The following is an 11,330-nucleotide window of genomic DNA, read 5'->3' on the forward strand; positions in this document are numbered from 1 at the left end:
CTTTTTACACTCAGCACATTTCTCTTCTTCCTCCTTCCAAACAAAAAAAAAACAAAAAACCTATAAATCCTGCAAGTTACACACAAAAAACACAACTGGAAAAGGATGCTGGTGTAAAATCTGCATATCATTTTCTTTCTCTGCTTAAACGGCGAGAACAGGAACAAATGCAGGGAGGGGTCCGGCTCTTTGATGTCTACAATAACCTCCACGAGAAGCCGGCCGGCGAAATTATCCGGTTCAAATGTCCCATTAGAGCCGGAAAGACGCGTGAATGCATCTTTTTCCCCCCGACACACTGACGAGATTCACATTCAAGAACAAACTGGATTAAAGGCACACAAAGGAGAACCAACACGGGACGCTTTTACGTCTTTTCATCTCAGCTTTACCTCCGTTTGCATGTGCGCGTCCCTCTCCTCCTCCTCCTCCTCCTCCTCGCGTCCCTCCATCTGCGCGGACGATGAGCAGGGAAGCATTTTCCCCCAAAAAGTGATCAAATATTTCCCACTTCTGTTGTTTTAAAAAGAAAACAAAGGTGCACGGAGATGATTTTCTAGCAGCACATGTCTGAATCTGAGCCCTTTTTTTTTTCCTTCTTCCTTTCAAGCACATGGGATGGAGAGCAGCTCGGTGCTGCTGCTGCTGCTGCCGGCGGACAGGATCCTCCTCCTCCTCCTCCTCCTCCTCCTTTCACTGACAGCATCATCTGGCTCCCCTCCTCCCGCCTCTTCCTCCCTTCCTCATCTTCCTCCCTTCTCGGTGCTGCCGGCAGACTCGGGTCAAACCATTTGCGCATGCGTATGCAGCTTCATTTCAATAAAAAAAACGTTGCTCGCAAGTCTTCCACTGAAGCTTTAAATTATAATAATAATAATAACTCTTCTTTTTGCCTGTAAAGGGTCCACTACGAGGGTGCGTTCAAGTGCTGATAAAAGAGTCAGAAATCCCCTCAAAATTCAAGTCAGCTGTCAAACCGGTGTTGCGTTCAAGTTCAACTTTGTCACAGCCATGCATTTATTTTTAATTGTTGTCTTTTAAACAGTCAGTTTTATCTTGTTTTTTTGTTTGTTTGTTTACACATGCATGAGATGTCCTGTGTCTTATTAATGGTCAACATCATCATGTGTTTCTCCACCAGGATGTTTTATGTTAATGTCATTTTTTGGGGGGAAAATTATTTAAGAAGCAGTTTGGTTGCTTCCTCCAGAGAACTGTGAACAGGTCAGCCTTTAAAAACACACTGAGCTCTGCAGGCACGTTTCTGCAGTGTGTGTGTGTGTGTGTGTGTGTGTGTGTGTGTGTGTGTGTGTGTGTGTGTGTGTGTGTGTGTGTGTGTGTGTGTGGCAGGGGGGAAACCAGCTGTCCTGCAGCGACATCTACAGGCACTACTGTGCAACTACAGGTACATTTAAACTGTTAATAACTAGTCAGTATTTAGGTGCAGCTGGTTTTTAATACTTTTTAGGAAATAAAATGACTCAAAAATGAGTTTGACTGAAATTTACTTTTGTTATTGATTTAGAAAAACATGTTTTAGTTACAGACAGCTCGTGTTAGACTGCCACGTTATTATAAGATAAGATATTACAAAGTTATTTTTCTCGATATTTGCATGGGTTGCATTTTCCTTCTTATCAGTAAATTTATGTTGAATTATTGAAAAGTCATGGTTTGGTAAATGAAGGGTGTTTGCAAAGGAAACCACAGACGAACACCAGAGAACATCTTCAGAGTAGTTTGTGGTATCATCATCTTCTGGTCGCAGAGCTGAACCTCGTGGTTTTTAAAGAGTTTTTAACAGAAGACGTTTAAAAGAAAGAGGAAAAAGTCGTTTCTCGCTTATTTGAAGTTATTTTATTAAACTTTAAAGACTTTTCTGAACATCGGGTTGAATAAATATTTTGTCCGCTCACTTAAAAATGAGTTAAAAACGTCTGATTCTTGAAGGACTCTGTTTTCTATCGAAGTCACCAGCAGCCATCTTTGTTTTGATCCGGAAACTGAAGATCGATTTGGGATTGAATTTTTTTTTAAAATTTTTTTATTTTTTTTTATCATAAACTGAACGGAATATTTTTTAAATACACTTGATTAGAAAATACTTTTCTGGCTTTTTATTATTTATTTTTTTTAAGTGTTTTTTTTTTACGCGATGATTTTGCATATTAAAACGGCAAAAGCTACGTCACAACGCCTCCCTGGTCACGTGACAGGCGGGGCTTGGCGGTGAACACGGAAGTGCAGCAAGCGAAGGCAGAAAAAGGAGATTCGCTGCTCTTCCCGGTCAGCGGTCATTTTTTTAACGGCTGTCGGTGACCGAGGAACCGGGATGGACAACCGGTGGACGCTGACAGCGGCGGTGGGTTTGGTGGTGGCTGTGATCGTAGCTCAGGTGAACTGCAGCTCCTCGAGCCTGAAGAGAGTCACTAAAGCTCAGGTGAGTCTTTTAGTATTATTATCATTATTATTATTATTATTATTATCATTATTATCATTATTATTATTATTATTATTATTATTATTATTATTATTATTATTATTATTATTATTATTATTATTATTATTATTATTATTATTATTATTATTATTTCGTGCCATGTGTCACGAGAGTGTCAATCAAACCAAAAACACGTCTTTACAATAGGATACGTTATATTAAATATGTAATTAAAAACAAAAAACAATAAGAAAAACTAAGTGAATCTATGGATTTAAAGCTAAACTTAAATGTTCTCACTGTTTCCGGTTTTATTGACTCTAACAATCAGTTTTATTCATGCAATATCTCAGAAACGGTTGATTGTGGCGTATAAATAAATAATCAGTGATTTCAGTTGATTTTCTTCAGATCAACACGTTATAATTTATTTAATTAGCTTCTTGGTACAAATATTCAAGCTGAAGAAGAAGAAGCAGGAAACACACTTTTTTTGGGGGGAGTTTTTATCTGTGACGCAGAAGGAAAAATAGCTTCACTGTTTCTGCAAAATGCCTGAAAACATTGACCTTCTGACCTTTAGTCAAAGGATAAGTTGGGTGATCAATAGTTAACGGTCTCCTGAAAGGCTCCTGAAGCAACCGGACCGAGTTATCAACCTGTTTTAAAGACGGGTCACTAGTTCAGTCTCTGTTTACCAAAGAAACCTCACGACTGTGCACACAAGAAATATTCTATGAATTCACAGACAAGATGTTTGAAAGTAAATTATTAAACAGGCACAGCTGAAAAAAAAAGGCTTTTTTTTGTGGATCTTAAAGGTCTTTAAATGCTTATTTCCACCACATCTACTGGTCCTGAGTGATATTAGATTATGTTTATTATCAGTTCATTATTGTAATAACATGCAAGATAAATGATACTTTAACAAAACAAAAAATAAATGTCGTCCAATCTTATATCCCGGTTAAATGAACATGTTTAGGTTTTAGATGGAAGTGATTTCAATCACCTCACATTCAATATCTTACTCAATATACCAGAAACAAATAACCAGTTTTATCTGAGGAAAAGAAACCACCTTTTGCAAACAGCTGCTCGGCCTGTTGAAAGCGGACGTGACGGATTTTCAAGTCTGAACATGTTGATTTTTATATGAAAATAAAAGTGCGAACTATTTGAATGGGAGGAAAACAAGTCTGCGTTTCCTGGTGAATCTTAAAAACAACGGCGTTCTGTGTGTCGTGTTCAGGTTCTGGGGTTTGACTGGAAGAACTGCGGACAGCCGGATGACCCGGCGGTGCTGAAGTCCCTGAACGTGTCTCCGGACCCGATCGCCATCCCGGGCGGCCTGACGGCCTCCGCGGCCGGATCCACGTCCGTCCAGCTCGCCGCTCCTCTGGCCGTGAGTGCGGTCGTCGTTCGGTGTCTCTTCCAAACCGACTGCATGACGTTCAGATCTCTGCAGGACTGTTTGTCTGGAGACGGTTGGATGTTGAAGCTCGTTGTTCTGCAACACTTCCCCCTTTCACACACTCACAAACAGAAACAAACCGCTCTCGTCTTTATTTCCCCCGCAGGCAGCAGAAGGAGGTTTTTCTTTTTTCTACCGAGTCGGTCTGCGGCTTGTAAAGCTGCAGTCATGCCAGAAAAAAGCAACTTCAGCTCTCAGCAGATTTCAATACAGGCAGCGGATCGAGTGTTCGATCACATGATCGACGTAAAAAAAAAGAAAAGTGAGCTGGAAAAACCTCCTTCTGATCTTCGGTGAAGCTTTCAGGCTGCATGTCAACTTCAAACCTCCGAAGTTGTGCAGTGAGAAATAAAATCTGATACTTCCTTCTTCTCTGATGCATTTCAGAGGGAAATAAACCCGTTAAAAAAATGTCATCAACCGAAGCTCTGCGTAAACAAACAAAAGTCGCTTTCTAAACAAACATAAAACTCCTCATCCGCAGTCAGCAGGTCTCTGCTCCGTCTCCTCTCATCAGCAACAACAAGCTTTCAGAAGTGACGGGGTTTGTGGGAAATGTGGTCTTCCAGCAAAACAAATTAAAAAATCACTTAAAACTCCAAAAACTTCATCACAAGTTTTAAAGGAAAACCGTCACAAAATCGAGCGTTTTTGAACGCAACAGTCACAATAAGCCGGCTGGAAGATGCTGGAGGGAGCCGGACCGAGCTGAACCAGACTCCATGTTTTAAATTGAGGATTTAAGGAAACACAGAAAACAAACTCTGCTCACTGAGGCTTAAAACAATAACAAGCAAATCTTGAGGGGAACTGATGAAAGATGATTACGGAAACGTCTGCAAGTCCCAGATTATATGTCATAGGTGTCTCACTTCCTGTTTCTCATCACAGTGTCTTGACGATAAGAACTTTTATCAGTTCTGCTAAAAACCCGATCATTCATCTGACTTCCTCAAAGCGCCACTCGAGTTTCCTCCTTTAAAAAAAACACTTGTATTGCTCCGTCGCCGTGCTGTGAAGCGTTTATACGATTCTGTTTTTATCTCTTTATTCAACTTTATCTCGTTTCCATCTGTGTTTTAAAATCTCAGGTGACACCAAACAAATCTGGTTTGATGCCTCAGAGTTCAAATCTAAAGTTAATTTATACAGAAGCATCCAGTTTAAAGTGCTTTACAGAGACATTAAAAGTGCGGTTACATATTTAATGTCCCTGAAAGCCTCATTAAACAACAAAGTTTTAAATTCAGGTTTCCTTCTTTTTAGTTGTTTGTTTAGAAAAGACAGGTTGTGGAAGATTTGTCTCACGTTCTCCTCTCGGTTTGTTTTCCTCCTCAGGTGAACGTGACCCTGGAGAAGGAGGTGGGGGGTTTCTGGGTGAAGGTTCCCTGTTTTGAGGAGATGGGCAGCTGCCACTATCGGGACGCCTGCGACATCCTGAACCAGCTGATCCCGCCGGGTCAGGACTGTCCAGAACCGCTGCACACCTACGGCCTGCCCTGCCGCTGCCCCTTCAAAGCTGTGAGTGGACAGAAAACCCTGGAGCCGTCGAGAGAAATAAGACTCAAACATTTTAATTATAATGAAAGAAACTTTCTGTAAAACTAATATTTTTATATTTTATTTGTGTTGCACCACTTTGCACCAAACCCCAGTCAAATTTGATCAGATTTTAAGTTCAGTGTTTTCCAGTGCAGACGGTAAATATTTGGACAGTTTCAAATTGTTTTTGTTCAATGATTGATTTATTCTGGAGAGAACGACACTCAGGATTTTGATTCAAATGACACAGACAAAAAAAAAAAAAGTAATCATCGACATAAGATGGAAAGGCAGCGGCGAAAGCAATTACTTAAAGAAATCTACACTCGAGGGAGCGCGATTGAATAGATGAAGGTAATTAGAATATAATTGTACGAAAGTAAAGCCTGAGAAAACTAATAGATGTAGAAAAAATGTGGGATGAAATACAGTTTAAAAAAAAGCAACTACAGCTGCATTGAATTTGATGCTTGAAGGACCCAAAAAAAGAAGTAAAAACAGCCGTAATTTAAATATTGTCTGAACTTTTCAAACAATATGCAGGTGAAATTATAAAAGGCTCAGTCTTCACCAGCTGAGACGAGTCGTGGCTCAACTCTTCCTGAGAGAAATGTCAAACCGTTTTAAAAACGACATTTCTTAACACAAGATTGACCGAAATGTTTCTCCCATCAACTGCTCACGTTATTGTGAAAAGACTGAAAGAAAGCGTCTGGACAACACGACATGATGAAACACAACCTGGAGCTGAGACCTGCCTGAGCTCCTCTCAGACGATCCAACACGGGTGGAAAACGTGTGGTCGGATGAGTTCTCCTTTCTATGACGATAATTTCAAGCTAAAACCTTCAAATGTCGTTTTTGTGATGTTTTTAACAAGAACACATTTTGTTTTTTGCAAAATACAAAAATGCCTCCAATGAAACAAACACATATTTCTGATGCATTTTAATTCTCAATACATGGAGGATTTAATATTTGCAAAACCTCTAAAAGTCCCAGAGAAGGTGGCCAGTGGGCGGGACCAGTGGGCGGGGTCAGTGGGTGGGGCCAGTGGGTGGGGCCAGTGGGCGGGGCCAGCGGAGGAAATGCTGATGAGCACGTGCAGCGGGGGAAACCGTAGACTGTATATAAAAGTGGACGTTGCTTCCGGGTCTACGAGGAGCTAAAGAGCGAAGACTCGATCTCAAACACACTTTGTTTTATTTTACTCATATTTAGCGTGAAACAGACGATACGTGAAGAATTAAAACGGGATCGGAGCTTTAAAATGTGTTTTTAATTTGAGTAGGACGAACGTCTGACCTGCTGTCTTGTCTCCGTCCTCAGGGCTCGTACTCGCTGCCTCAGTCCAGCTTCTACCTGCCCTACATGGACCTGCCGTACTGGCTGACTAACGGGAACTACCGGGTGCAGGGAGTCCTGGGCAGCCAGGGGAAAGAGCTGGGCTGCCTCAAGGTGGCGCTCTCCATCCACTCCAACTGAACGCAGGAGCTCCGCCTGCTTTATTTTAAAGATAAAACTTTGCACATAAAAAGTGAGCAAAATTGGGAATCAAAAAGCAGAATTTGCACAAAGATGACAATGAGTCAAAAAAAAAAGAAGAAAAAAAAGAGAAACATTTCATATTTTTAAAATGACGAAGCTGTTGTTCAGGAACAAAACAGGAGTTTTTTAAAATTTAAATATTGAATGCAGTTACATAAATAAAAGTACGAGTAATTATTCATCTCCTTTCTGTTTTAAATGGTTTAATCCCTGAAACATAAATTTTTTTAAATAAATATTTTGAAACGTCTTCCAAGTCATTTCCGTTCATCTCGAAGAACAATAAAACATTTTTGCCGACATTAAAAGACCAAGGGACGTTTTCAAACTGTGAAATCTGACATTTTTATGTTCATTGCCAATTCTTTTTATTTTTCCTTCTGTTATTGAAGCAAATTGAATCAGTCGAAAAAAATACAGATACCGGAGCCTTTTTTCTCATAATAATGAAATGAACCTGCTTTCATCATCAACAGGTGTTAGAGATGCTTTAATTATGATATTCACCACCAACAGATCGATCGGGCAGAAATGGAGATAATTCAGAAGCTGCTTGAGGATATCAGGTTTTTAACATTTCTTCAATATCAAGTAATTGATCGACCGTTGTCAGGTCACCTGACGCTACGCAGCAACGACGAGCTGGTAACGGATAATTCTGAGAAATGTGAACAAATATAAGCATAAAGTTTATGTGTTCGACAAGTGTCTGTTTCAGGAATATGACTTTTTAGATGATAAGGTTTCTTTTTTCTTTTGTTGCCCTTCTGACCACTGAACATTTAGTTTGATGGGAAAACAAAAGTAGCATCTGCTCAGTTTTTTTTTCTGCAATAGAATAATATTTTCTTTCCTTTGATCATTTTGTGTCTTATTTTTTCTGGGAAAATGTTCTTTTGACTGAACGACTGGTTCATTATTATTGTGAAGTCCAATCTGGGCTGAATGTGATTTTCTTTTTTTATCTGTTTATTTTTACTGAGTGCCTGATTTGGATCTTTAACTTTGAGGAGTTCAGTTTAAACTTAGAGAATGAATGAAGCAGATAATGAGTTTATTTTTGACGGTGATGATGACGACGGTCACAGATGCTGAAGATCTCACTGTGTACAGTTTTTAATAAACTTGATCTCACACGTTCTGGATTTTTTTCTTTCTTTCTGGTGTTAAAGACACTTCAACACTCAACAGATTCTTCCTCGTGATGAAAAATGTTCACGTAGATGAAAACGTGAAATAAAAAATTAGGAAATTGCACAGACGTATGTGATGTTACTTTACGACCACAGTCTGCAAATGCAAAATAAAAGTATCTTCACTTGTCTCACATTCGTTATCTGTTGTTCAGTTTACCCGTTTTACTCAGTTTAGTTGTGTTTGGTATGAAGATCTAAACAGAAACAGGCTGTGATCAGTGGAAAAATCACTGAAGGAAGACCAGAGCAGATCCTGCAGCAGCTTCATGTTCCACCACAAGATGGCAGCATTTCACACCCTCTGAAAACCCGATGACCGTCTGCACACTAAGATTTATTCTGCAGCTTTCAGCAGCAGCAGATACCAAAGTTATCGCTGATATTATCTCTAAACTTACTGCAACCAGCATTAGAAACCATAAAAAAGAAAAAAAATACGATGCATCTCTCACCTGTTTCCTTCTGCAGCTAAATTTTAGTAAATATATAAAAAAAGGAACCATACAAACACAAACGTCCTGGTTTCTTCACGGGAAACAAAGACACTTCGGATTGTAGGTCAGCGAATGTTAACAGGAAGCAGCCGAGAAAACAGAAAACAAAAGGAGGAAAGTGGGATTAGGCTGGAAGGAGCAGAGAGAGAGCGACAGGAAGTGAGCAACAGCAGAGTTTTAACCTCAGCAGCTCACATGTGTTCTCAGACGATCATCGTGAGTCTGACTTTGAAGCCGCTGATGAGAATCAGACCTCAGAGTCTGGAAACGTTCATTAACTGGTTCCGTCGCGGTTTCAGAGGCAGATCAGAGAGTTCAGATCCGACAGATGAGGCTGAAAACCTCCGACGGAGTTCTGATTGACAGGTCGTCTGTGATAGGAAACTTTATTTTGATCTGTACTAACACTTTAAATACCTCACTGTGAACTTCAGGTGGCGCTGACAACGAATTCAAGAAGAAAAATGACAAAGTTGTGTTGTTGAAATACAAAAGAAATGACAGCATCTCTATTTTCTGCTAAAATAACCTGCAGAAATGCAGCTTGTCCGCAGAATCGTCTTCATTTAACCTTAAACCTTTAACTTTGTGTCATTCAAGCATGTTTAAGTGTTTTTAATGTTGTTTTAGCGTCGTTAGTGTCGTATTTCATGTTTTTATAGTAACTCGAACAGCAAACCTAAATGTTTACCATGAAATACAAATTGTTATCAATAAAATCTTGTCATGTTGCAGATTCAAAACAGCTGACCTCATTATTATATGAAAATGTTATTTAAATGACATCATTTCATTGTAAATCGATGGAATCAAATCTGAACGAACTGTAAATTAATGTTTGACAGTATAAAAAACAAAACGTTAAATTTAGATTTTCTTTTCTTTTACAGTGTAGAAGAATGTTTGTTATTTTATTTGACCAAAAAATATGAATCGAGAACACCAGTTACGCTGCAACAAGGGGGCGGGGCTTAGGATGACAAAAGTCACAGATTCTATTCCTCGGATTGGTTGAGGTGCCTTCGAGCAACGCAACAACCACCAACGACCGCCGTCGACTCACAGAGGGGTGAAGTGAAAACAAGAAATCACTCCTCTTCTTCTGAGTGTTTGTAAATTCAGAACTAAAAACTGTGTGTGTTTTTATAAAATACACGTGTGTGTGTGTGTGTGTGTGTGTGTGTGTGTGTGTGTGTGTGTGTGTGTGTGTGTGTGTGTGTTCAGCAGCTGCAGGCCACTTGTTCCTGCTCTAATCTCAGTCAGGAAGTTGAGCGTGGCTTCACTCAGTGACCGCAGCAGCATGTGGCCACCAGACACACTTTAACGGCAACAACACACCGCATTCATCCTTTAAACATAAAGTGGGCGTGGCCACGATTTCACGCACGTTGTCTTCATATGCTTAATTATTTTCAATGTGTTGCACTTTCTGCTTCTCCCTCTTTGAAAAGTTTCTTTCGATGTTCTAGTCACAGCGGAGACTCTGAATACTTCGAAAACTTGCATAAAAAAACAAACAAACATAAGAAATGAACTGAAAATGCATTTAAACTAAAACAAAAACAAAACAGTGAAATGTGAGTCAGCACTATAATGGATGAGAGTGATGTGGAGCGGCGTACGTACGAAGGTAACCTGATGACCTCCACAGGTGAACCACGTCAGCTGACGAGGGTCGTCACGTCAGCTGTTCTCCTCAACCAAAAGGGGGAGGAGCTTCACAAACAGCCTCCGTTTCTGTGGATAGAAAACACAGTTTTTTATTAAATAAATGTAATTCATTGATTCTATTTATTTTTTGAGGACGTAAAGTAGATCCACGTAACATGAAATGCTTTTTTAAGCCTCCATGAAATTAATGGAAGTCAATGTACACTGATTGCGTGTGTGTGTGTGCTGAGGAGGTCAGTAGGTCTGGGTGAGGTGGAGGAAGATACACAATCACAGGAAGAAACAGTTAAACCTGCACACACACACACACACACACACACACACACACACACACACACACACACACACACACACACACACACACACTGATGTTATGACGCTGCAGCTTCCTCCGTTTGCACTTTTTTTTTTTTAACCAGATTTGATTGATGATGTAACATCAGTAAGTGTTGGTGCTTCTGTCTCCAGTTGTTGTTGTTGTCTTTATATCCTGTGCTATTTCCAAATAAACAGGAAGTGCATCACTACTGGAGGAGGAACGAGCTGCCGCCAGACAGGATTTTCATATCAAACATCCGAACACTGACCTCAGATGAAAGCGTGTCCAGGTGAAATGTGGGGAATGTCCCTTTAATCCAGCTGGATGGAGGTTTTCCTCCGAACTCCCAGAAGTCTTTGGGAGAGTCTCACTGGTAAACAAACACAAAAACAATCGATGAACTTCCAAAGAAGAGTTCAGCTCATAGTGCTCATCTCTCCTCTCCTTGTCTCCTCTCGTTTCCTTTTTTTTATCTTCTCATTTCCTTTCCTCACTTTCCTCTTTAATTTCGTCCTCTACTCTCCGTGTTTTCTTTTCTCATTTACTTGCCTCTACTGTCTCCTCCTCTTTTGTCCTCTCCTTTTTTCTCTCCTCTCCTTGTTTCCTTTCCTATCATCTAATTTACAGCTCCCTTTTTCTCACCTTG

The 11,330-nt window shown here is 40.0% G+C and overlaps 2 protein-coding genes across 4 annotated transcripts in view; one reads left to right on the forward strand and one right to left on the reverse strand.

The window, feature by feature from the left end:
- The window catches only part of shtn3 (shootin 3), a 24,463-nt gene extending 23,800 nt beyond the window's left edge, over positions 1-663 (reverse strand). For all 3 annotated transcript variants that reach the window (XM_069710073.1, XM_069710072.1, XM_069710071.1), the window contains exon 1: positions 393-663. In XM_069710073.1, the coding sequence (XP_069566174.1) occupies positions 393-479 (87 nt within the window). In that variant the 5' untranslated portion in view covers positions 480-663. The remainder of the gene's footprint in view (positions 1-392) is intronic.
- Positions 664-2,228: 1,565 nt separating this feature from the next.
- Positions 2,229-7,122, forward strand: gm2a (ganglioside GM2 activator). Its single transcript, XM_069710084.1, has 4 exons — positions 2,229-2,440; positions 3,693-3,845; positions 5,253-5,435; positions 6,786-7,122. The coding sequence occupies exons 1-4, from the start codon at positions 2,333-2,335 to the stop codon at positions 6,939-6,941; spliced, it is 600 nt and encodes a 199-aa protein (XP_069566185.1). The 5' UTR covers positions 2,229-2,332; the 3' UTR covers positions 6,942-7,122.
- Positions 7,123-11,330: the final 4,208 nt, after the last annotated feature.

Source organism: Brachyistius frenatus, unplaced genomic scaffold (genome assembly GCF_029030835.1).
Source record: "Brachyistius frenatus isolate BFR_SWC_R1_liver_20210118 unplaced genomic scaffold, ASM2903083v1 Contig_89, whole genome shotgun sequence".
NCBI classification, from domain to species: Eukaryota; Metazoa; Chordata; class Actinopteri; family Embiotocidae; genus Brachyistius; species Brachyistius frenatus.

Excerpts from the sequence above, each read along its gene's own strand:
- gm2a (XM_069710084.1), top strand. The coding sequence starts at position 2,333 with ATGGACAACCGGTGGACGCTGACAGCGGCGGTGGGTTTGGTGGTGGCT. Across the intron at positions 3,846-5,252 it reads AGCTCGCCGCTCCTCTGGCC|GTGAACGTGACCCTGGAGAA; the intron begins GTGAGTGCGGTC and ends TTTCCTCCTCAG. Across the intron at positions 5,436-6,785 it reads GCCGCTGCCCCTTCAAAGCT|GGCTCGTACTCGCTGCCTCA; the intron begins GTGAGTGGACAG and ends CTCCGTCCTCAG.